Source organism: Lampetra planeri, chromosome 4 (assembly GCF_965212315.1).
Source record: "Lampetra planeri chromosome 4, kcLamPlan1.2.h2, whole genome shotgun sequence".
In the NCBI taxonomy this organism is placed as follows: Eukaryota; Metazoa; Chordata; class Hyperoartia; order Petromyzontiformes; family Petromyzontidae; genus Lampetra; species Lampetra planeri.
The window spans coordinates 12,382,956-12,409,952 of record NC_136110.1 but is presented as its reverse complement, the minus strand read 5'-3'; the positions used below and the strand labels follow the sequence as shown (position 1 = coordinate 12,409,952).

Below are 26,997 nucleotides of genomic sequence, written 5' to 3'. Positions count from 1 at the left end.
GTGACCCCCCAGGCACCCCCTTGGGCCCCCAGCCCTCGTACGGGCCAACACAGTAGTGACCGTTCTGTCACTACAACTGTAAGCACCGTCTGCTTCGCAGCGGACGTAAAAAATGCAGTGACTTTTCTTTTTATAAATGCTCGCAACTTACTTGATTGGGAAATACTGAAGCAACACCCCCCCATCCACTACTGACAGCAGTCTAATGCCCATTCGCAGGCCGGTGAAGCGTGTACACCTTGTGCTGCAAACGGTCAGCTGTCATTGGGTGTTCCCTTCTTCAGACTGCTGCAGGGCATTGAAACGGTTGGGATGAGATGTGTGATGTAATGCGCTTTGAGTTGCCGAGGCATTTAATCACCCTTTAAATGCAAATCCTTATCCTTACCACTTTCTTATGAAAGAGTTTTCCCAAAAGAGGTTGACAAAGCCTAAGGAAGGTGATACAAATGGACAGCTAGTGTTCATTTTACTTGAATCTGCATATTTACATGTCACTCAGTACTATCTTGAAAATAAATGTGCATCCACCCGAGCTGCTGGTTTTTGGATCCTTGGCCATTGCCCAGAAATTTCTGCTGTGGCATTATCACAAAATGGCACTTAGTTGCAGGCGTCTGTCTTCACGAGCGTTCGTTCTGCGAGAATTCGCTTTAACGAGCAGCTTGAATTTAGACCAACATGTTCGCAATACGAGCAAATGTTCGCGTAATGAGCGGAGGAGGCCCATTGATCAAATGCGTTTCGTGGCGGCAGGAGGCGCACAGCGGCCCGCAGCTGTTTACCAGCTGTGCGCGTGTGAGGGGGGGGGGGCCTCATGGTGGCACTGTTGTGGGGGGGGAGTGATGTGGGGAGAGGGGTATGGGGGGGCGCTAGTTAAATGAAGACGCTGAGGACAGGAGTCTGCAAGCACTGTGGTTCTTCATGTGGTAAGTGTTACATTTTATGTTTTATTTCTTTATTTTAAAATTGCAATTTGTATTTCTTGCGTGAAAAAGTTGTTCAAGAGTGGAACATTTTGGGTCTGAAACATAACTTGGCGTTTTACATGGGAGAAGTAAATGAGAAAACGAAGTTTGTTTGACGAACTTTCGCCTAACAACCAATTTTCGCGGAATATCTTGCTTGTTAAGCAGGGTGGCTGTACTGTGAATTATGCCTTACATTAAATTACTTTACTCTGCCATTCTGAAGAGGTAAGATCTTGTGTGGCAAATGTCTCTACAGGTGCCATCAATTGTCTCAACAAACTGGACCTAAATATCTAAATAAATGTTTGATGTTTTTTCTACGTTCAGCCACACGAGAATGATCGTCATAACCTAAATAAAATTTGCAAAAAAAATTCTGAAGCAAAAGTAACAACAAAAAATCCCCCACATTAGTGCCTGAGATAAAGGATGACGTGAATCCAAGTTGATGCTCTCTCCTGATTAATTACAAACTTAATTGTTCATGCTTTTATTATTGTCTCCAAAATATAGGCTTTTTTCATGCTTATGTATATGCAGTTCATCAATTTTACTTCTTCAATGTGGTCAACTGTATTTTAAGTGTATCTGCAAGAATGCACAGTCCTTGGTTAAAATGCATCCCAATGGTATTGGTCCATCCTGGTAGTGGCATAAGGCTCACACACACGTATTAAATGTTATGGATAGTACCTTCAGGGTGCATTTCTATAACTGTTGATTTAATTGACTGATTTTCTTAGATTCTCTGTTGAGGATCGATCTCAGAGTTAGTTCCTCTGCTTTTAAAAGCGTTGTATTTTTTCAAACAGCGAAACTGAATACAATTTACTCTTGCACTTTTCCTTTGTGCAAATTGCCTGTTAATTGCAGGAAAAAACAACTCTTGCGCACAGATTGTAAGTGTTGGTAGGTGAAAGTGCCTTTTGTAAGTTGGCATTCATTAAAATAATGTGCAAGAGTTAACAGTGGTGCACTCGCCGCTAGCACCGGCACAAGTGTTCGTGTACGAGCCGTATGGGCTGATTGACCATACTTCACCATGCTCCTTTGCACAGGTTGGTGAAGGTGGAGAGAGGGCATTGGACATGGGCGTTTGAAAGTACAGTGGGGTTGAGACAGTGGCTTTGCTGCATTGCCCTCTGCTTTCACCTACAACATTGTCATGATTTCTGGCTCGAACCGGTATCCATTCAGTTTACTGGTCAGAGAGTACGGGGATTTCCCAATTTGCATGGGAGCGGCGTGTGTGCTTCGTGTCAGGGGGGGCCTTTAAAATAAATTTCTCTTGCGAGCGCCTCCCCACATGAATGTGTGTGGTCAATGATGTCCTCGTCGTATATAACACTTAACGATAATGATTGTAATTGCGACGAATATAATTATAGTAAAAGCAGGCAATACGTCTAATCTATCTTTCCACATAAATAATAAAAGTATTTATTTCACAATCCATCAACCGCATGTGTCATTTGGTCTTCCAAGACCCACATTGACCACATGGTCAACAAGATTAAAACCTAAATTGGATTTCTATACAGAAACATGCAGTATTCCACCTCGACTCCATCTGATTATAGTTGCAGCCACTATCCTGTCTACGTTTGATTATTGTGATGACACCTTCTACAGGACTCAATCATTGAAATCTGTACATTCACTTATCTCTCCCCCCCCACCACCTTGGATCTGGATATCCAGAGAGACCACCACTGGGCTGTCTTTCAAGTTTCATTTATTAGGTAGAGCCCTGTGAGCCATGCGGCTCTTGAGTCGGGTGCAACCGCAACCAACAAAACATGAACAGAGAACATCTTAAAGTGCCGACGCGCAACAGAAACATCCTGGGATAAACCAGCTAAAGTCTTCCACTGGGCTGTCTTCATCCTCAAGTTCCTCTTAAACCAGTGGTTCTTATCCTTTACTGAAGCCTTGCGCCCCTTTGGGTCTCAATCATAATTTAGTTTTTATAATGTTAATAAATACACAGGGGTTTAATGAAACAAAGTAGTTGTACTTACGTGCCCGTGCTTAATTTGTGTTTCGATGTCTCGCACCCCTAGAAAAAAAGTATTTGCATTTTGCTGCTGCACGTTTCTGAAATACTCTTTCTTCTCATGCAGTTTGATTCCCATCACTCCCCCCTCTTTTTACGGCCCTGTTAGGCCAAAACACAGCTTACTTGCACCGAACTTTTTCTGGTGCCTCTTGCTCTCGTGTTCTATACTTGCACTGTTTTATTTATTGTCGAGTGATTTGTTCATTAATGACCCGCGTATGCGTTCTCTGCGATATTGATGTTTGTTTTTGTTTTGATGTTTCTACTGTGATCATGCGCCACGGATCTCCCTTGTAAAATAGCTGGGAAACTGCCTTAGAATCAGACTATTTGTCCTGGAGAAATCCGATGAGCTATGAAGCTCTTTTTCACATTTCCAGTAGGGGCTAGTCAGAAACGGTATCATCCATGTAAAAAATAAAATTAACTTACACCAAACTCCACCTGCAAGTGCATAAGTTCAGCAGCATTAATTCAAGGCACGAAAACTCCAGTGTCAGTCTTGAATGTTCACCACGTTGGTGAGAGCACAGGTTGGTGTGTTTACTTGTCTTACACCAACGCTGCTTCAAAATGGTGCATTCCCGGAAGACCGTGCGGCTGATTGGTTGTGTAAGAAATTATTTTTTGTTGAAATGTGCTGACATGGATATATGAAGGAGATGTATTGTCTGCTTATTTATTTTAGTTAATTTGTAGCAGTTCTATATAGAGCAAGAGAGAATTAAGTTGTTAAACCCCATTTGTCGCTTTTCTCCTGGCAGTGACAGTCCATCATCTTGAATGACTACAAATTGTAATTACGGAAACCTGTTCTTTCTGATACGGCCCTGGTGAGCTTTTTCCTGCACAATACAGGACCCTCCTGAAAGAGTCTTGAGGGTTTCTCTGGATCAATGACACTTATGTCTTCATTGGCCTGTATAGTTTTTATATATGTAATGGGTTCAACTGAGTCGCAGACGTAGACTTTGGAGGCAACACATTTGTTTAGTTCCAACACACGGGCTAACTTCCCCTTAACAGAATAACAACCTAAGGTGGTGACCACCCGGCCAACTACACTAGTTACCACGTAACTGTTACTACAGACCCGGGGCTACAACATCTGCCTGGGTCCACGTGCTGGAAGACTTGTTGAACGGAGATCGTAGACCAAGGGTTTCTTTCCCGGGATGAACAACCCTGGTCCCTCTCGGGACCCGGCTTATATTCTCTGTGACGTCGCCGGCTCCGGCCTTGGCCACGCCCACCTTCCAGAATCCTCGGGAAGGATCTGGGTCCCAATCACGTGACCCCCCCCCCAGCCCCCTCTTGGGGCTCCTCTGTCAACTTAACCGGTCACGTGTCCTCCCGGGTCAACCAGAGTGCCATGGCCTCACACAACCTTTATCCTTCGGTCGGCACCCACACACCCTGTCCTGTCGGGCCGGCACTGCACTTCCAGCCTGGTGCCATCCAGCGCTATTATCCAGCGCACACCGTGTCCCTCTAGGGCCGGTACTGCACCCACAGCATGGTGACATCCAGCGATGTCACTACATCTATGTAGAAACACTTGGGGAGATCTTCATCCAGCCATAGATTGATCTTTACTGATGGAATGTTGGGAAAGGTAGTATTCGATTGCTATAACCACATAACCCTAAATGTTCCCAAGCTCATCCGATCGTGGAAGCTCAGCAGAGTTGGGCCTGGCACCATGGTGGCAAGATGTTAACTCACTTGTCTAGTATGCAGGAGGTCTTGGATTCGACCCCGACGCCTGTATATTTGTTGTTTGCGTGTTCTCCCCACGGCCGCGTGGTTTTCCTCCAGGTCCTCCGTTTTTTCCCCTCCACATATCGAATCAAGATGCGCTTGGAGTATTTGGCTGCTATACATTTCCACGTGATAATCCACTTTGTTCAGCTATCATTTGTGGCCAGGTTGCTTCTGAAAATTAGCTATGTATATAGCTCAGTCGGCTTTATCTGTTAAAATTTTTTTTTTATAGATTTAGTACTAGCCGTTACCATTTGTTGTAGCAATGGGGCTAGCAGTTGGCCAGGAGATGGCAGGGTTTTGTATCACGCCCTCCTCCGCATGAGTTTTCTCTAGTGCTTGGGTTTCCTCCCACATGAAGCCGAACACAAATTATTTGTATTGACCAGACATTCCGATGCAGGACCCTCCTCTAAACTGTTGTGACTCAGCGAGGCTCTTCTGGGTAAAATCATGTTGACATGCGCTAAAACCAGACTGTATGACTGTAGTTGTTTATTGTGATACTGGCTAGACACGATTAGTCAACATCGTTGATCAGACATTAACTTTATTAATTTAGCACTGGACAACATGGCTCCCTGAAATAATCTAAGGTTGGATACAATTTTGTACAATGTTATGAAAACATTCATAAAGTGTACGTTTAGCTTGCATAGCGTGCAATGTACTGGAGTACTATTCGGACAAAACTGTAATGGGTGGGATATTTAATACAAACCATGGCCGATAGATCTAACATGTCTGAACATAATTCATGGGCAGATAAAACAAAACTGATTTGAAAAACATTGGTCGGTGTTCATTCCTGATCCGGCTCACCTGTCTGTTGCACGTGGTGTGATTTTTTCTCAAAAGTATCTTGTGGCTTGAAGGTCCTTAACTATTTCAATGTTGTGTGAATGGCCATTTCAATTTGGGTATCGCTGGACCAACCTTTACGCCGGCTTAAAATGGGGTGCCACGGTGGCGAGATGTTAACTACCTCGCCTCGTATACAGGAGATCGTGCGTTCGATCCCTGGCACCTGCTGTATATTTGGAGTCTACGTGTCTCTCCTCCCCCGTGGTCGCGTGGCTTTTTCTCCGGATTGCGTGGATCTTCCCTCCGCGTTTTAGAGTATTTGGCTGCTATATATTCCCACACGATAAGCCACTTCGTTGAGCTAGCATTTGTGATCGCCAGGTCGCTTCTGAAAAAAAAAAGTTCCGTAGCTCAGTGGGGCTTTACCTGATAGAATCAAATAGTTTTTTTGTTTAAAAGAGTTGAGTGAAAACCCACCGTTAGATTTACAACCACCTCCCCCCCACTCTGTTGCTACGAACAAAGCGAACGAATTCACCGCATGCCCGCCGCTCCATACAAATGGAATGCTTAGGCGAGACTAAAATGGCGTGGTGTTTTTTTTTAACGTTGCACTGAGAACGAAACGAAACTACACAGACGTGTGGACTGGAAGTTTGCCAGCATCTGCCGCTGAAGTAACCACGGCGTCGTGTGCTCTTTCTTCAAGCAGTTGCGTTCCCGTCTTCTGGGAGTTGTGTGTACGCGTCAAAGAGTGGTCGTGGGTTTTCGGTGCGCTAATGAGGACAATATTCGTAGACTTTTTTGCGTTTGTTCTGCCAAGTAGTGGTCGCATAACTTGACGGAATGGTGGAGAGCGGTGCGTTTTGGGCAAAGCAGCTCGTGATTGGTGTCTTTTGTAAAAAAGAAATGTTTGACGAATCCACTCATTAATCTGGTGACAAATTTCTAATCGGCTTATTAAAACAACCGCGTTTTGAGCATATTCAACTCTCCGTGTAAACAACAAATACATTTAGACATTAATTATGGGATATTCTTCAACAAAGTTTCTGTTCGGCAGTGTTATTCAAACACGCACAGAATGTGTTTAGCATTGTTACAGCACAGAACCCTAGATTTCGTCTAAATTAAAACAACGGGACACAAAACGTCGCAGCTTAATTAAGATTTGCGATGACTTGGAACGCGAGGGTGAGAAAGAAATAAGGGAAAAAGTGTGGAAAACGCCATTTACTCTGGAGGGGAGGCTCTAGGAGGCATTGGTGTGTGTGTATGTTGGTTACACACACCAGGGGTGTAGCTGTGTGTATGTTGGTTACACACACACTTCAGGGTGAAGCGGTGTGTGTGTATGTTGGTTACACACACCAGGAGTGTAGCGATGTGTGTGCGTATGTTGATTACACACACACACCAGCGGTGTAGCGATGTGTGTGTGTGTATGTTGGTTACACACACACCAGGAGTGTAGCGATGTGTGTGTGTATGTTGATTACACACACCAGGGGTGTAGCGATGTGTGTGTGTATGTTGATTAGACACACACACCAGGGGTGTAGCGATGTGTGTGTATGTTGGCTACACACACTGCTGAAGTGTCTGCGTGGAGGAAAATCGTCTTTTTGCCCAGCAGTTTCTTGCTGTGCTTGTCCCACCAGATGACTGACGCTTGTGTTGCGCCCGGGAACGTCGTGATTTAATTTAGTTTCTACCTACGCGACTTACATCACCAAAGAGTTGTATAGTCGGTGCTGCTTCGCCGACACCACTTGCCCCAGCAGCCTCTTGAGGCGGCAGGAGGCGATCTCTGTGTGGTGGTCGTCACTGATGTCATTGACGAACCTCGGGGTTTTTTGTTCGCTTTCCACCCACGGGGGTGCGGGGGGGGATGGGGGGCGGGTGGGGATAGTGGGGCGGGTGGGGAGGGGGGGATGGTGGCCGGGGGGGGCGGGGGAAATGGGGGGCGAGGGGGGCGGGGCTCCCAACAAACTCCCCGCCGCTTCCTGTTCCGCACAAGATGGCCGGGCCCAGTGTAGCGAGCCGCTAACTCCTCATCATCTTTATCATCATCCTCCTGCAGCCGTGAAACTGTGTAAACTGCGTGGCCGCCGCTGCAGCTGCTGCGTCTTGAGAGCCAGCGTGTGAACACTTCCTGTGTGTTGGGGGGGGGGTATTTGAAGCCTTGTTGGGGGAATGTCGAAGCGACCAAGTAGGTAACCCCCCACCCCCTCTCTCTCTCTCCCCCTCTTCATCTCTCTCCCCTCTTCGTCTCTCTCCCCTCTTCGTCTCTCTCCCATGGCTCTTTCTCTGCCTCGTTCGCTCGCTCGCGTTCCCTCCGCAGCGCTCTCGCTATTGTGTCTGTGACGAGTGTGTGTGTCCCGCGTGTCTGTGTGTGTGTGACGGGTGACTGTGTGTGTGTGACGGGTGTCTGTGTGTGTGACGGGTGACTGTGTGTGAGAGAGAGTGGGAGAGCCGGCGTTGGAGCACCTGTGTGTGTGTGTCTGTGTGATGTGTGTGTGTGTCTATGTATGAGTGGGTCAGCGGTAGCGTGTCTGTGATGTGTGTGTGTGTTTATGAGAGTGTCTGTGTGTGTGAGTCTGTGTGTGTGACGCGTGTCTGTGTGTGTTTATGAGAGTGTGTGTGATGTGTGTGTGTGATGCGTGTGTGTCTCTGTGTGACGCGTGTCTGTGTGATGTGTGTGTCTGTGTGTGATGTGCGTCTGTGTGTGTGTCTGTGTGTGTGACGCGTGTCTGTGTGTGTTTATGAGAGTGTCTGTGTGATGCGTGTGTGTGTCTGTGTTTGACGCGTGTCTGTGTGTGTTTATGAGAGTGGTGTGTGTGTCTGTGTGACGCGTGTCTGTGTGATGTGTGTGTCTGTGTAAGAGTGGGTCAGCAGTAGCGTGTCTGTGTGTGTGACGCGTGTCTGTGTGTTTATGAGAGTGGTGTGATGTGTGTGTCTGTGTGTGTTTATGAGAGTGTCTGTGTGTGAGTCTGTGTGATGTGTGTGTGTGTGAGTCTGTGTGATGTGTGTGTCTGTGTGTGTGTCTGTGTGTGTGACGCGTGTCTGTGTGTGTTTATTAGAGTGGTGTGTGTGTGTGGGGGGGAGAGTGTTTGCGTGGCTGTATTTGTGTCTGTGTGGGAGCGGTGGTGTCGTGGTTAGCGAGCGCTGCGCGACGAACCCCGGCGACCCGGATTCGTACTGGGCCTCCCCTAGATCGACTAAGCCTTAAATGAGTGCGGGGTGAGGGAGAGACAAAGGCGGTCGGGCGTGGTGCTGGCCACCCCCTCGTGTGCCGTGCCGGCCTTCATAGGTGCGACTTGCTAACAGCACTTGTGCCCCTACAGTCTTACAGGCGATACACGGGGGATGTGACGGGTTCGTCACGAGGAACCGGTGTAGCCCTGTCAACGCGGACACACACAGACCGAGCAAAGATCCACGACAAATTGTATAAAAGATCCGGTGCGGCTGTTGTCTGTGGCGGTGGTGGTGGTTGGACGGTGGGGGTCGTCTTGGAAGGGAGAAGCTCACGGCGGACTAAAGTGACTCGATTCGTATCTCGCGTTTGTCAGCGAGAGGTGTGTTGTGTACCTTGACGTGTGTGGCAGTCTGTGGCCGTACTGTACACAGGTGTGCAAGTATTTAGGGTGGGGACCGTGCCTGCTGATGGGTGGTGCACTCACCTATTGTGTGCCGACTGGTTGGTCGGCCTCGGGAGTGAACCGCTTGCCCCTGGGCAGCAGTAGCAGGAAACCGAACAAATGGTATCTATCCAGACCCCCCCACCACCCCCCCTCTTCTTGCTGCGCATTTTGCAATAGCGGCCGTGCTGCTGGTGTTGAGGCGCTTGGCGCGTAAAACCCTCGATGCGTTCATGTTTGGCACGGTGACTTGCAATCAAGAGGCTTAGCTGCGCGTTAAGGAATCGTCCCCGTGTGCTTCGCGTGCTTCCCTTGTGAGAAGACGGTGGGTTTAGTGTGTGCGAGCGAGCGAGCGCGCATGTGCTTGTTGTTGGCTTGCGGTGTGTGCGAACGAGGAGCAGCAGTCCCCCCTGGCAAGTGGGGAGCGGTGGTGTAGCGCTCTGCGCTGCGAAGCTGACGAGTTCGATTCACGCTCACGGCCAACACCGGTGACGATTATCTTAACCGGTCCTGCGCCTCCCCTAGGTCGACTCAGCCTGAAATGAGTACCTGGTGCGGTGTGTTCGTAAACGTCGCCACTCGGGAGACAAAGGCGGGCGGGCGTGGTGCTGGCCACCCACCCCCTCGTGTACTGTGCCGGCCTTCATAGGTGCTCGCTAACAGCACTGACCCCAACATTCTGTTCAGGCTACATGCGGGGGTCTTTGTCTTTGCAGTCCCTGGCATGGGAGGGAGGGGGAGGATTAACAAGCGGCCACTTTTTTAACAGTGGGGCAGTTGCCATTTGTTACAGTACATGCCGGGAAAAGTTGGTGTATAACCCAGGCCTGCATCGCCCGCAGGTAAAACCAGCCCTCAAACGAGCACCAGCACCTCGCGCAGTCGTACATCCGCATGAGGGGGGATGGAGGCGGCTGGCTGGCTGGCTCGCTCTTGATGCCTGATGTGACACACACGGCCATTCCGTGCCATGTGTTGTGCACGAGTCTGCCAGAAAAATGCTAATTAGACTTGTGTGTGATGAAACATAGGTTTTTAAATGGATTGAAAGTGCTTGCCCTGATCAATTATTACTTTACTCCCCTCCTCACCCCCCCCCCAGATTTTTTCAGGTGAATGTGCATGTTAGTTGGCATGTGGCATCACTTGGTAGCAGAGGTTGGCACGCTGGCTATTGAAGCAGTAGATTGTAAAGTGCGACCTTTGGCTGGCAATGTTTCAGAGCATCAAAGTGAGTGGCCTTTACAGAGCGTGTAACAATTGTGTGCGAGTAGTCCGCTATCTATTATTGTTAAGACAAAACAGGAACATATGGGGAGAGTTCTGGACAGCAGCTCTTGATGGTCGTTAGACTTATCTTTTACAATGGCTAAACATGTTGGAAGAGATGAGAGTAGTCGCACTTAACCCACCACACACACTCTGACGATCGGCTGTGGCGTTACCCATTTATACTGCTGGGTGGACAGAGGTGGAGGGGCTTAATACACTTCCATATTTTTAAGTGCCATCAATTAAAAACCGGGCGACTTGGATAGCAAGTCCAATGTGCTCACGATTAAACCGTGACTGCATCATAGTCTTTAAAAGCTTTCATCGTTAAATGTTATTTGCACAACCATTTCAGCGACATTATTGTAGTTTGTTAATTACTGTCTATAACGCCGAATCAGCGTGACATGTCACTGAATTGTGCTGCTGCATACGCTGAGGCTGCTCGAGGATTATCGATTATCTCATTGCACACAAAACGCACGCGGAACAAGAGCTGGCAGACAGCACATCATGGCCGCACTCCTAGATTTAAATCGGTCTCCTGCAGTTCTTCACTTGCTATGGATTTTTCACGCATGAGCTTCCACTTTAAAAAATAAGATGTTCTGGTGGGCCAAAAAAGAAAATATCGGAGCAAAATGTGATTCTATTACAATTATTACTTTATGGATTTGTTTGGTGCTGTGTTGGTTTTTGGGTTGTCTACCTTTTTTGTACGGTGTCAGCCCTGGTATGTACAGTGTAACAAAGATTACGTTAAAATGCCTGTAGCCATGGGGTCCTGAAACCTGGAAATGCACGAACATTGGGTTTCATATGATTTCCATCTTTGTTACAAACTCATGGGGTTTTTTTAATTCCGTACAATATATTTTTTCGTGATATACACAGTTGTGTAAAAATAAAATAAATTATCACGTTACCGTCAGAGAGGCTCGCGACTAGCCCCACTTTCCCATCGAGTGGGCGGTTCGATTTTGACATCCATCCGATAATTTCTATTGAAGTGCTGTCTGACTTAAAGTTTACTCTCGAGATAACATTTCTCAGAGTCAGGTGACTGTATGGTGGTCGGTAGGTAAGTAAAAACAAGTAAAGGCTAAGCCCTGCAATTTCTTGCTCACGCCACTGTTTGCAAAATGGCCTCTACCAGAAGGAAGTCTGCTAGAGAGACCCCCCCAGAGTGTGTTGGCCTTCACTTCCGTGCGAGTCAGACTTGAGAGTTACAGTATCTCTACTTTACCCCTGCCACACGCGACATGCCAATGTCCTGCCACACAAGACCTGCGAGTCCGCTCGCTGATATACACATTTCTACTGTTGGTGGGCAGAGGCGCGTGTGTTTTAATACACTCGTCCATTGTTTTAAATTGCCACACCGAGAGATCAAATCGAACTGGTGACCTGCGGGGGGGGGGATGCAAGTACAATGTTCTTACCATGACGCCGTGGCAACATGACCACCGGTATGATGGTATTTCGGCTTAGAGCTCTAATTTTGCAATGTAAAAAAAATATTACCTTACCAGAAAACGAGATGAGCTGGTCTGGCTTGGCCGAATACAGAATGTGTATTATAAACGAGCACAGGCAGCCGGGCGTGTCTGGGGGGGGCCTGAGTAGCAAAGGGAAAATAAATCTAAAAATTGTGTAAACTACGACTTTTCCTAACTGTGATTCCATACGGGAAATCACGTAAGTTCCGAGAGAACGTATGGGTGGTCAAAACCACCCTTAAGACCGCCTTAATAGACTTGTCCTCTCCCCCCCCCATAGCCTTAACAGACTGTTGGGGCAAGTGCTGTTTGTGAACACCTATGAAGGCCGGCACGGCACACGAGGGGATGGGTAGCCAGCACCACGCCCGACCACCCTTGTCTTCCCAGTGATGATGTTTACACACTGTACCAGGTACTAATTTGAGGCTGAGTCGACCTAGGAGAGGCCCAGGACCGGTTTGGATAATCGTCACTGGTGTTGGCACGTGAGCGGGAATGGAACTCAGTTCGCCCGGTTTGTGTGCAGCGTGCTAACCACCACACTACCGCTCCCCACACAGACACGATCACAAATACACATACAGAAACACACGACATAGCCACACTCCCAAACACACACAAACACGTGCACAAAATCGCGTACAAATGCTCTCCCCAAACATGCTCTCATAAATACAACGATCCCGCATGTCGCCTCTTCACAGACCGTTAGCAAGCACCTATTAAGGCACATGATCGATACATTAATACATGCAAACACACAGACATTCCCATGTGAAGTAACAGTTGTATACATTTACTCTCACACACTTGAACAAATTACGTAAAAAAGAAACTTGGGGGCCATGTTGCATAAGGACTTCAGGATGGCCATGTTGCGTGGGGATTGTCTCCCTGGCAGTTGATTGGTGTAATGGGAGTGATGACGCAATAATACTGGTAGGAACCTCCTGGTTACACCAGCCTACAGGGGATTATTGTGTCCGTCCGTGGTGCATCCAAAAATGTGAGGGGAGTGTGGGGAGGGGCCTGGGAAGGGCTGAATGGGGAGGGTGGGGCTGGGTGGGGGGTGGGGCTGGGTGGGGAGGGGCTGGTCACCCCGTGGTGCCCTTATAAAACTCAACGTTTAGCCTACTCACGCCGGCTTGTGCCCGCCCTCACAGTCGGCCATATTTGCGGAATACACCACGCCGCCGTTGACCCTGGCAATTGACCGAACAACCCAATGTTCCTACCAGCTCCCTTTGCAGGAATGTGTTACTCTGTGTTTCGATGTACGCAGTATCGGATCCTACGACAATCGCTGCCTGGCGGATTTTGCACGCATTTTCTTTGCCTGGGCCCCTGGTTACTGCTTGCTTGACAAGGCAGCCCAGGAAGAGCTGGGCTCGCCTCTACTCTGTTTTAAATTTTCTGTTGCACCTTTGCGAACAGTGGTTACTTATTAAAGTGCACACACCACTGCGAGGCCTTTAATACCAAATATTGCGTGTGCATATGGAGTGTTTTTGGGTGGTCATTGCATTATATTTCAATTCTTAGTTTGTGGCGCCACCAACCATTTTGGAGTTCAAGGCTGAGGGAATCCAGCCTTCGACTTAATTTCACATTGCCCCTTGGCCACAAAGGTTCTACCGCTTTGAAACAAACAATATTAATCTGTCACTGCAAACAACTTTGCAGTGGGAATCGGGTACTAAAGGGCAATACTTTAGACCTGGCAACATCGCTTATGGCTAATTTTAGCAGGCCCATTCATCTCTTGTCTTTCAAGTCGTTAACTTACAGTCAATGCATACATTCCTAGCACGATTAAAGTTCCATGTCAACTAAATTCATGGCTCAACAAAAGTGCAATGAAGTAGTAGACCAAGGCTATCCAATTATTTAAGTAATCAATTACCCCTGATTTCTCTGTTCGATTACTCAATCGGAAAACATGTTAATAGTTGGAAAAATAAAGTCTCTCTTCCCACGTGAGCTCAATGGGAGGTGATGTCAACGGATTCTGCAATGCTTGGGGGAGTGGCTTCTAAGGGGTTTCCTGCCTTCAGGAGGTAAGATGTCAGGGCCGCCAGCAGAACAATGTTGCGGGCAACTATTTTAATCGACCACAAAAACAAGTAATTGATTACAATTGTCACTTGGCTTCAGTGGTGCGATCGGCTATTTGTCTGGGCTGTTTTTGCAAGAGTCCCTGTTTAGCCCCTTGGTATGGAAGGCTTCCACACCCCTGTTGTAGTTGATGCAAGTTCGGACGAGGGCTCACAAAGCGTGTATTCCTCAACAGTTTGATCTGGCAAAGGAGGAGATGCCTGTCTTGCATGTGCTAATTTGTGTTGAGATTCAAAGCTTTGTGGTCCTCAGAAATTAGCTGACCATTTTGTACCGCCTTATTGTCTATATAGGAGAATTGTCTGCAGTTGTTAGGTTACACGTATATCTTTGGTTTTCAAAATCGTTTTTTATCTTTGAATGTTTGTGCATCTTTACGGGATTGTCTTAGTGGTATGTAAAATTCCACATTTGGACAGTGATATATATATTTTATATTTTCCACATTTATGGCTCTGGTTGGTTTATGATAAATTTGATGACGACTTCATCGTGGCTCTGTTAAAACAACTTTACATTAAAACGAGGCGGCTGTGGTGGGTGTAATAATACACACATGTTTAATGTTTTTTTCAATTATCTAGTTGACGGATTGTGTGTGAGAAACGGCAGAATATATTTCTTCATAATTGGCCTGTGATGTTTGTGAGCAGCTGATGTGTTAAAGGAAAGGGAATTGGCTCGTCTGTGTGCGAATCTGCTCAGTTTTCCTTTTTGTGGTGTGTTTACTGAGACAGCGGCTATGGATAAGTTGTTTTTTTACTTTTGAAAAGTAAATTAGAAGGCGAGTCATCTCTCTACCGGTTGGGTGTGTTGCAATTTCTTGCGTTCTCCCTGACGACCCACTTCGTTGAGCTATCATTTGTGGCCAGGTCGCTTCTGAAAAAGAAGGGAAGAGCCGTGGTCTTTACCTGGTATAATAAACAGTTTCGTTTTAGTTCACCTACATTTTAGTGATTTGTTTTCCTTTCCTATACTTTTTCTATCGTTTTTGTACTAATTGGCCATGTCGGGTGGTGGCGGGTTTAACGTTTTTATATGGATAATATTGGTTGCGAAAGCCTACGTGTTCAATTGTTTGTTGTAACTTTCTTACCTGTCCCTACTGGACATCTGTGAAAAAAATATTCAAACAGTTTAATCGGATTCATCCAGGATAAATGAAGATTATTATTCTGAGTCCACCATAATCTTTTTGGCTTCAAGTTGTCATTGAGCTCTTCCCCCCCTCCTCCTCCGGCCGTGAGCGTGTGATGTTGGAAACTTCCCTGTCGTCATCGGATAGGTTGTGCTGCTTTTGTAGGTGCATCGGCCTCTATAGATTCCAATGGAACGATCCTTTTATTAGTCAAGCTATCGCCCTGTCTCGTTCCTTAAATGCAAACATGTTTGACGTTACCATGTGTTTGCTTCCTCTTTGGTCATTTTATGCTTTTCATAATTTCACAATGACTCCTTAAAACTCTTTACTGTTGTTCTCAAACATGCTCTCACACTTAAGAACGCATCTCACCATTTTTCCTTTTTCGTTTTTGAATTCTCTCCCTCGTTTTTGTTGTTGTGTTTTTGAATTTCATTATGTAGTGAAAAGCTCACGTCTTTCCTTTACTTTGCATTTCCTCAACAGGTGACTGGATAGTTCAGTACTCATTGTGCTGAACGAGTTTATGTGTACAGTATTTTAGAGTTCAGTTCCCACGGATATCCGGGCAATTCACAAAGTGGGCCATCTAAAACTATAATGTCAACTATTTTTAGTTTACCAAGTAAGCCCAACTGAGTTATATGGCTCTTTTTCAGAAGCGTCCCTGGCCTAATCCACTTCGTTGATAGCTCAACGAAGTGGATTATGATAGCTCAAGGAAGTGGATTATCACGTGGAAATGTATTGCCGCCAAATACTCTGATCGCATTTTTCTAAATGTGGAGGGAAAAACCGGTGGAGCTGGAGAAAAATCCACGCAACCATGGGGAGAACATGCAAACTCTAAATATACAGCAGGCGTCAAGATCGAACCCACGACCTCCTGTATACCAGGCGAGGTAATTAACATCTCGCCACCCTGGCGCCCAGAGTTATATGAACTTGATCTCATACATGATAGTTTTGCTTCACCCAAATTTGTAAAGTTTTTCAAGCATATTGAAGATGTGAAAAACTGCTCCCTACATACGGGCACCTTTGACCAGGTCACCCAGATTACACCCGATCTTGTTGGCTCTCGTAAGTTAAGCAGGATCTTGAGCCTGGATAAGTGCTTGGATATGGGCGACCGTCATGCTTAAAAGAGGTGTTGTAAGCTCCTGCAGGGCTACGTTGTCGGCAGAGGGCAGTGCAGGGAAATCTGCTATGCTCCCAACGACTGCACTTGCCTGCCTTATTAACAAACCCGCAGTATTGCCATAAAACCCACGCGACCCGTGTGTACTGGAGAGGGCCTCGCCCAGGATTGGGTCTCCATGCGGAAAGTACAAACTCTCTGGCGAGCCGGATTAATGGGGTGAGTCCTCATCCACCGAGCTGACAAGTCCGATGGGCCACAATTTTCAATCAAAAGCACTCTAAAATCAGCAGGAATACTCATATATAGTACTTGTGTAGGTGTTTATTACGTACACACACACGTGTCCTACTCTATACAGTATGTGGGTGTATATATGTAATATTTACATACATGAGCACGTGTGTTCGCGTGCAGACAATGTAGACACGGTATGTGTGCTGCACAGTGCTGTATTCATACCCCCAGTTTGTGGCTCTCCTCCCCCTCTCCAATTGCCCCCCCCCCCTACCCCCACCATCCTCCACAAGTAAATGTAATACTCTTTAAATACAGGGCATATTTTATGCATTCTACACACTATTATGCATTCAAGTGCATTTTGATATCTTTCATATGAATGGAGAATTTTACAATGGGACACGTCGTGTTTTGGCGATCAATGCTCCGTGGCTTCCTTAGATGCTGACCGGGGAAATGAAGCGCCTCCCGCAACCTGTCTCAGTGCAGGGGCCGGTCGATGTGATAAGTTCCACGCTCTGGGACTCGGGGGCCACAGTCGCACTTGGAGGTCACATCCCTCGTCGTTCGCTCGTGAAGCCGGGGGGCCCACTGCGTCATGCCCCCCCCCCACCGTGTCCTGTCCCTCCGTGTGGAGTCTGTTGAGTGTTGTCTGCTGTCTTGGATGGAGGTCAAAACCAGTGACCTCTGCTGTTGGGACAGGTTGTTTCTTCATGATGCACGTGATTCCTTCCGTCTGGATAGTGGGTCTTGTTTATGTACAATATATTACGTAACAATCCAAAGTGTGTATATATACGTACATTCTGTTATGTTTACAACGTTTTGCTTTTCATTTACATTTTAGATGTTTTTTTTAATTAGCCGACCTGCGACAAAAGGTTAAACCCTGCTTGATGAAGTCCGGCTGCATAATGATGCTGTATGACCTATCGCCAGGTTGAAGTCTTTTGTTTATTTGATTGTCCTCAAGTTATTTTAAGACCATATCTCACGAGACATTGTGTACAAGCATCCTAATTCCCTCGCCAGGCATGTGCACGCTCGCTTCAACACAAGTTGAACACCCTCGCGATTGATTTAACAGCCACACCTATAGAACACATGAACGGATGTCACAGCTGGTAATTCTCATGAGAATTTAAACAACTGTGGCAATCCAGCGGTATGTTGTTTAACACTATGATGATTGGCGCATGAAGCATTTGACATGCCTAAAAATATGCTCAAGAGTTGAAAGCGACACGTTTATCCAGATTCTATTGCATCTTTCATCATTTGTGTATTAAATTCAAAGATAAACAATACCACTGTTGCATTTCATGTGAACAAATGTTAGTGCAGTACTTTAATCTCCAAACTCGTAATCTTTCGCCGTGTTTGATGCATCCGTTTGCATTCCCTTGATATTCATAATATGGAATGAATGTGCAGCATTGGGGATATGTTTTTGGTACATCATAGCCCAATCGTTTTAATTCCCAAATATTCTGGAAGTGTAATGTCTGTCACCTCTACAAACAAACAAAAGCCGCCTCATTTCCCGCGCGTTGGGTGTTAAGCCTCACCTGGTGTGCTGTGTGTATTTCAGTTCATTTTTGCTCATGACAAGATCGAAATGGAATAGAAGTAACGTTGAAATGCAATTATATACGGGAAAAAATAATAGGCTTTACAATTTCTGGCAAGAATACAGGTGTTAAGATATTCAAACACCAAATAGACACTTATTGCAAGCCATCATGTCCGCATTAACCACACATACAAAAATATGCAAATAAATATGCTCTGATAATAGATGGGCATTGTCTTTGAAACTGATTGGCCTACACCAGAGACAGCCTTCTTCATGAGCTTGTCTCACCAGTGTCGGACCAGAGAACGCCAAAATGCGAACAGCACGAAGGCAATGCAAATTCCAAGGCATTAATAGCTCGGTTTGGAGCAGTTCTATCTATGGGACCTTTTTAGCCAGGATCAAGATGATGAAAAAAATAACAGGCAAAAAGGGTCCCGTAGACGCAATCATATAGTGGTTACAATGTATGTTGAACTTCTTTCACACCGTAAGTAGCTGGCCGTGCTAATCGGAGGTGCAAAGTCAATATGCAGACAATAAAACAAAATGCAGACAATACAAAAGAATCGGCATGCAGACAATCATCTACGTACCATGCACGCCGCCCACTGGTTTGAGCGGGGGGCAAGTCTTGTGAAGCGCGCGGCACGTTGCTGTGCGAGTTGCGTTACGTGACACCCAAAGACGGGGAAAACGCCAGCGTGTCCACGGTCACTGCGGAGGCTTGGAACCTCTCGTGCTGGGTGAAGTTGCAACACCTATCCCTAAAGGCACATCATCTGGCAGGGGCAGACGACGTGGTTGCGGATGCGATTAATTCGAGGGTGGCTCGATCCGGGGAGGGAGGGTGGAATGGGATCCAACAACTTGAGTTGGACCTCTCTGTGTCGAAGACCATTCGTCAGTTGCCACGGTTCTGCACGGGTTCTCGCTGTCTAGCGTCCCGTCGCGACAGATACGTCAACGATCCCCTGGACTGGGTGAGGCCTGTACGCGTTCCCTCCTTGGTCCGTCCTGCCGAGGGTGCTGCTGATTGCCCCATGTTGGGCCAGGCAGCACTGGATCTCGGATATTCTGCAACAGAGAATGGGCCCCTCATGGCTTCTCCCGGTTCAGGAGGATCTACTGTGCCAAGACGACGATGCCCGTCCCCCCACATGCCGTTAAATGGATGAGGTAGGTGAACCTGGGCCTTTCAGACCCAGGTGCAGAGTGTCCTCTTGAAATCAAGGGAGACCCTTCATTGGCAAGGTTAACACCAGTCACTGGAGGGGGCGATCTCCAGCCGGCATGTCCAAACGAGTCCAAGATCCCCTGCCGTGCGGGTTACTCGCTCTCACCACTCATCTCCAGGCGGATTTTGAGAGTGGCGGGTCGACAGGATCCATAAAGGTACGCCTGTCTGCTATTTCTTCCTTTCACGAACACATTCTTGGAGTCCTGGTGGGTATCCTCAGCAGTGCTGTCGAGGTTCCTGAAGGCCGTGGCTCTGCAGAGGCCTAGACGGTCAGCGTCGGTGGCTCACTGGGACCTTCGATTGGTTAGAAACAAAAAAGGTTTCTAATCTTTAAAAAAGTGTTTTTTCTCTTCGCCATATCGGTCAGAAGGGTGTGTGAACTTGCAGGCCTTGTTGGTTCATACCCCCTTCGTTAGACTTTGAGTTGTGCTGATGATTCCTCTGCAGTTTTTGGTCAAGGTGGCTTTAAGCTTCCACTTGCAGCGAGAGCTCCATTTACTGATCTTGTATCCAGCTCCATTTGCTTTGGACAGACAACGGGCTTTCCACACCTTGGATGTGGCGAGGGCTTTTTGAAGTTCTATCTCCAGTAGACAGCGGGCTGGCGAAGTTCACAACAGCGGTTCGTCCTGTATGGGGACACGGACAGGGGAAACGGGGGGGGGGGCGGGGGGGTTATGTGGCCTCAAAAATCAGAATTTCCATGTGGATAAGGTAGTGCATTAGGCACTGCCCTACGCACTTGGCAAGAAAGGGGAGACACCCAATGGGTTTGAGAACCCATTCCACCAGAACGGTGGCGACATCATGGGCCAGGGTATCCAACGTGCCCCGTTGAAAGTCATTTGTAAGGCGTCGACTTGGAAGTAGCCGTGCACGTTTGTCAGACTGGACACCTTGGCTTCGCAGGACGCCTCCTTTGCGAGAGCCGTTCTGTCTGCTGCTGCTGTATTTGGGCCGTGATCTTACCTCCAACAGGTACCGGCTCTCGTATGATTGCTCAATGTTTCGAATAACGTTGAACCAGTGGGTGGCGGCATGGTACGTAGAGAAAATAAGGTTTTGTACTACGTTGGTAAGAACTTGTTTGTCTCGTCCATGCCTGCTGCCGACTTGTATCCCATCCATTCTTCCTCTTTGTTATAATTGGGAACGTTTTTTTCCGGGTTGATTTATTGATGAATGAGTAACTGACACGTGTTGATTCAGTTCGTGTCCTTATCTGCTTTTCAGTGTTCTTACACTTTCACGTGGGGGAGTCTTCACTGCTCGTGTTCTGTTCAGTGTCAGACTTCTCCTCCCCCCTCCTCTTCACATAGCCTCGGTTGTGTCCGTGGAAAGATGGTGTTAGGTTATTTATGTGTCCCTCTACCATGCGTGGGGGCTTTGCTATTGAGTCATGAGGCTCATGGATGGAGGGTGGGGAAGTGTGATGATGTCAGGGGTGGGCACTGGGTGCCTGCCTCCAAAGTTATATCTACAGTATGTTCCATGGCCCAAAGGGAATTGCTAAATGTTAAGAATAACATTGATGACAGAAATTTTTACCAAGTCACAAAACCTAATTATCTCTGGATTCAGTGTGGAATTGTAGTAAATAACTTTCCACATTAGTTTCATAGCTTCTACCTATTAGAAATTTAAGGTTTTCATAAACTGAATGGGGAGCAGTTTCCCTCCGATTGCATTTGTTAATAATTTCTTTTCCTGTCGCTAATTCCTTCCAATTGACATGCATGATGGGAATTGGTAGCTCTAATAATTCGCCACGGGTGGGAAATGCTTTAATTGCAGTTGCCGTGTCTCTTACGCGCTAGATTTTCACAGAAACGTTAAATTTGTTTGAATCCCGCAAATGAAACTTCATCGCCCTCGTTGCTGTGCGCCATATGCTCGTGGTTCTTCGAAATTTGCAGCCGGCTGAGCGTGTGAGGCTACTCACCGCGGAGCCACGCTGGGTTGTACGTGCCGGCGCTCGCAAGCTACTTGTGCCATGCTCGGAGTGGGCAAAACCGAAACCACAGAAACCAATTGATCAGTGATGTGAACTGGGCGTGCCAGGTTTCGGGTTCGTCTTAGCACCCGGCCAACAGCTATTCGGGATACGTGGTTTGTATAGTTGAGGAAGCCTTCAGTATCGGGACGTATCTCGCTTTAAGAGCATCCTTTTCGCATAACGAGCAAATGTTCTCGTAGCGAGCGGAGATCGATCGATGGAATGCGGTCTGCGGCGGCAGGGAGGTGGGTGGGGAAGGGGTGGGCGTGGGCGTGGGGGGAGGTGTGGTGGGGGGGCTGGGTGGCACGCTGAGTACAGGCGGAACCTGCAAGCACTGTGTGGTTCTTCATGTGTGGTAAGTGTTACGTTTCATATTTTATTCCTCTTTTTTTAATTGTAATTTTATTTGTTATGTGAAAAAGGTTGTTAAGGAGTGGACCATTTTTAGTTTCAAACCTAATTCTGCTTTTAACATGGGAGTCAATGGGACAACGATGATCGTTTAACCAGTTTTCGCTTAACGAGCAATTTTCGCGGAACATATCTTGTTCGTTTAGTGCTGGAAAACCTGTATTATAAATATAACAGTTTTTTTCTCAGTTTAATTCTCATCCTTTGTGTGACAGGAAATAAATAAGGAAGTTGAAAAGTGTCAAATAAGATTATGCATCTTATATTTTTTCTCCCCATGGGGGGATGGTATATATTCATTCCGATTATGTGCATCTCCATCCCCAGTGTCCTTCATGCATTATCTACAAACAGTGATGTTTATTTTAAATGGAAGCTCTTGACCTCTCATTGTGACGTGCAAAATGTTTAATTACTCGCGTATTATTTTAACAAGCTTATGATTATAAAAAAAACATCGCATTTTAGGCTCTAGAAAAAAGTAAAGTCTTTTGCGACGCATTGTCACAATGGCTATTAGCCAGGCAGAAAGCCAGCACATACTCATGCTAAACACACGTGTGAATAAAAAAAATAGTAACACTTGTACTCCTAATTATATTTTAAAAAATAGATACAAAATAATGACCTTCAACCAGTGGTGTTTAAGAACTGTGGGTCACCACACGTTTTCATGGCGCACCATAGCATGCTTATCGTTCTTACGCTTCATTATAATTGCTAAAGGCTACCGGCAGCCAAACGCAACTTACTGAAGATCCAAACCGTACCGAGATACATACGTCCCATGCTGTCCTGCCAGCTGACTTCTTTCCCTCGGCAATTCCTGCTGGGAATTCCTACCAGAGACTGGAGATTATGACAGAAACAAAAGCGGCACTGTAATCAATTGTCATTCTCATCTTTCTTCATCTTTATTGTCAGACAATCTGTCCGTTGTTGGACTGGAATTGGTTGGCTGACTTTCATGTGTAATCTTCTTAGAGGCAGGTGTCACAGAGAATTGGAAATCACCCATTCGGTAACAGAAAGAATCAGATTATCCCACACCTGCAGATAAGAGGCCTTCCACTGTATGTAAGCTATCCTCAGATGTAGCCAGACGAATTTACATGCAGTATTGTATTATGTAGGATTATTTGAAATGTGTGCAGGAAGATTCATTTAAATGTCTATAAGTCAAGAGCCGAACTAAGGCATGTTTATAGTTATTAGGGTTCATCGGACACTCAGGACTCGGTGATAAACATTTAGGCAACTTGTTGAGAACTGCCATAGCAGTTGCAGAAACATTGTGTGTCGCTGTGGTTGGCTGCCTTGTTAAAATGTGTTTTGTAGAAACAGATGCCGTCCGTGATGCAGCCGTAGCTGTTTTGTCACTCTGCTGTAATGGGTCGGCAACCTCTTTAAAGAACGCCTCCTACAATTGCACTTTGTAGATCAGAACCGCAGCACTCTTTTCCTGTAGTCTCGCCACACTTGACCAAATGTAGCTGCCAGGGATATTCGTTGTTGAAAAGCGCATGACATTTTCCGCAACGGAAACATACTGTGCTCTTGTTTGCCGCGTAATTAATCTCGTTTCTTCAACCAATACTTCACCATGTTGGTTAATGTGGATTGCTGACGTCTGGTAGTCCTGACCTGATGAAAAAAAAACCTGAAATTAAGACGGTGATCTGTTTATTGTCAAAATTAAGTACTTAATATTGTAATCAAGAATTTTAAATAATTATACGAAACTATGTTCAACGTTTGTAATACATGAACCAAACAAAAACAGCTCTTAACCAAATTTCGATTTAAAGCTTTCGTGACTGCAGGGATTAATCTTCTTGGTTCTTTCGGTAAAGTCACGTAGAATGGAAGTAATAAAATAATAAAAATAAAACTTTATTATGTTTTATTTTTATTAATAAAAATGAAACATAATTTTTTTATTATTAATAAAAAAGAAACATAATTTTATTATGTTTTATTTACTTTTATTAATAAAAATAAAACATAATATTATTATGTTTTATATTTATTACTTTATTATTTCCATTCTACGTGACTTTACCGAAAGAACCAAGAAGAAAAAAGCTCTTATCCATTTTACTGGCTGAAGGTCTAAGCATGCCCAGTCAGTCATGGTGATTGTTTGACCAAAGTTCGGCACCCTTCGGTGTGAGTTGGGGGCGGAGGGCCCAGAGCCGGTTCCGAAATCACTCTGTGATCTAATGTTAGCTGTAGCCATTAATCAGCCTCGTGTGGCATTGTGCCAGTACCAGTGCGTCACAAGTTTTATGTCATTTGTATGACAAACATGCTTTGACATGCCTCGTGTTTGTACGAAATGTTACAGAAAAATCTTTGGCTGCATACGTTTTTTTTAGCTCAAGTTGTTAAAATCTCTTGACGTGCCTCTAATTATAATTTCATTCGAAACGGGGATCGTTTTTAAACTCTTTCTGCTTGTCTTCATTGTCGGTCCTATAAAGATTGCCTCCTGCATTGTTGTTTTAATAATCTCTTAAGGCTTTTCTGACTTCACAATCTTTACGTTAATATTTATAGAGCTATTCTTGGTTATTTCGGTAAAGTCACGTAGAAGGGAAATAATAAAATAATAAAAATAAAACAATAAAATTCTCACGACGTTTCGATTGCAACACTATCTTCCGTTCCAAGTGTGGCGTCGGCGTGTTTTGTTCAGAGACTCGCTGTGTGTGGGATGAGCCATACGGGGTGACTTGGGTGCGGAGTTAGCACTGTATGCCGAGTGGTATGTGTGGTGAGAGTGGTTCATGCAGTGGTGGTGCATTCTCTCTGGTGAGCAGTTTGCGCGAGTGTTGTATGGGGTGACCAGTCAGTGCAGTGAGTGGTTTGTGCGAGCAGTATATATGGTGAGCAGTCTTGGAGGAGGGTGGTGAGTGGTATAGGGATGAGCAGTCTGGAGGGTTGAGTGGTTTGGATGAGTGGTGCATGTGGTGGAGCATTTTATGTTTAACAAGTGGTTTTTGCTGAGTGGTGTGTGAGCAGTCTATTTTTAATGGCCATGTTTTAAGCTGAGATATGACCCAAGCCTTTGTGCAATTTTGTATTTCATTTAGCACTTATCCGGTGTACATTGATCCTTGGTTTCCACACAGTGCTGACCTCAAGCCTGCCCAGAACGATGTTGTGTCTCCTGGAGAACTTGCCCCTGCCTTCATCCCCCACACAACTCTGGTGTACTAATTGACCCAGGCAGAGCAAATCTCTTTCGGGTTGGAGTTTCGGCAATCTTTGCCTTAAAATTCTGCTTTTAAAATTAAATTTGAAACTTTACGTTAATTCAATTATTTTTATGATTTTATGTATATGTGTATTTTTTTCTCTTTGCCCTTGATTAGTGTAAAGTTAAAAAATAAAACTGACTTGGCATATTTATTGAACAAGGCAGTAACTTCACTGCCCACCTTACGAAAAGTCGCAATGTCCCGTGACGGCATTACTCCGCAGGAATCAGTTCGTGCGAGTTCTCTTGGCGCTTTGCTTTGTTTTGATGCTACAACTCCTATTGCAGACTCGCAGATTCACGCCGACCGCGAGCCACCATCATACATTAAAAAACGGAACGGTCATGGAAGTGATGTTGTGACCCACTAACAACGTTCAGGGCATTCAGGATTATTCGGTGTCATTTCCCCTCCCTCCCCACACCCTCTGCACTACCTAAAACCCCCCACTAGTATTGACAGGGCCCCCTACTGTGACGCGACAAACAGGAAGTTGTTCTCATTAGAACCTAATACCCACACACTTGTTCAATTGGTGCATCGTGTCATTAAACGCTGTAGCTTGCATAGGGGAGAGCGGTGGCGCAGTAGGTTAGTTCTTCCTCCCCCCCCCTTAACCAACCCATACTGACCATGGTGAGGAAGTATGGATTTTATAAGTCAACCCTCATGCCTGGCATGGTATGGAGAGGCCTTTGTCTCAGTGGTTTGACAGATCATTACCAAACCCTCTCCCTCTTTCATCGCATTTGTCTCTGCTTGGGTGCTTTAGTAAGTGGTTTTGGGGTGTCAGACCAGTTAGTGCTTTCATTAGACATTTGCTGGAAACAAAAATGAAACTTCAAGCCCAACTGCCTTGGTTGTGTAGTAATCCACAACCTTATTAATGCGTTTGCCATGTAGGGGCAGACATTGACCAATAAACAATATTTTGTATGCAATTGTACGTGTAAAAAAATGTTGTATACGTTTTCAATACTAGTGTTAGTTGCTATGGGCAAGTATTATGCTTGACTATACTTGACCATGCTGGTCAGCGCGATTTGATGAAGGGATCACCAAGAACTGGTTTCGATATTGCTCGCCATCGACATTAACAGTGCTTGGGAATCAATCTCCGGTCGCCGGGTTCATAAATGGATTGCTCTAACCACTGTGCAACCACTTAACTGCCACGTACTTAAGCGCTTAGAAACTACAATCTTGTAAACAAACACCTTAGCAACTTTACTTACTGTTTGTTGCCATTCCATAACAGGACAAGCGTGTAGACCCTTTGTCCTTAAGCTTGCGCATGTCAAGTTTATGAAATGGCTACTTTACATCAGGCAGCAGATGAGGCCAGTTCCATTTAAAAATCATTATAACTTGCCGGCCTTGAGTTGTCGAGTCCGACAAGCTGGATCGCTGATGGGGGAGGTTGACAGTACTAAATCGAAACTATTCAACTTTGTTTTATTTCGCCAGATAAGGTCCACTGAGATATACGGCTCTTTTTCAGAAGTGACCTGGCCACAATTGATAGCCCAACGAAGTGGCTTATCTGGAAATCTATAGCAGCCAAATGCTCCAAATGCATGTTGATTCTTAATGTGGAGTGAAAAACCAGAGGACCCAAAGAAATCTCCCCCGACCACGGGGAGACTATGCAAACTCCAAATATATCGGCTTTGAAACCACGACTTCCTGTATACCAGGCAAGGGAGTTAACATCTAACCCCCCTGCTCGCAGTGCGACATTCACTAATTACTGCTTGTCTCGTGTGCACAGCGTGCAGCAGCGGATTAATTGGCACTAGAAATCTTGTCCGTGTTGGGGTCACCAAGTGTGGAGTTGAGAAGTGCTGTACCTACATGG

The 26,997-nt window shown here is 45.9% G+C and overlaps 1 protein-coding gene across 5 annotated transcripts in view; it reads left to right on the top strand.

The window, feature by feature from the left end:
* LOC144717705 (nucleolysin TIAR-like) overlaps positions 1-26,997 on the top strand; it is an 81,306-nt gene that overhangs the window by 37,230 nt on the left and 17,079 nt on the right. Inside the window, exon 1 of one of the 5 annotated variants that reach the window (XM_078593278.1) lies at positions 7,607-7,810. The exons of the other annotated variants lie outside the window; for them this stretch is intronic. Coding sequence (XP_078449404.1) covers positions 7,795-7,810 — 16 coding nt within the window. The 5' untranslated portion in view covers positions 7,607-7,794. Of the gene's footprint in view, positions 1-7,606; positions 7,811-26,997 lie in introns of those variants that run through there. 5 annotated transcript variants of the gene reach the window in all.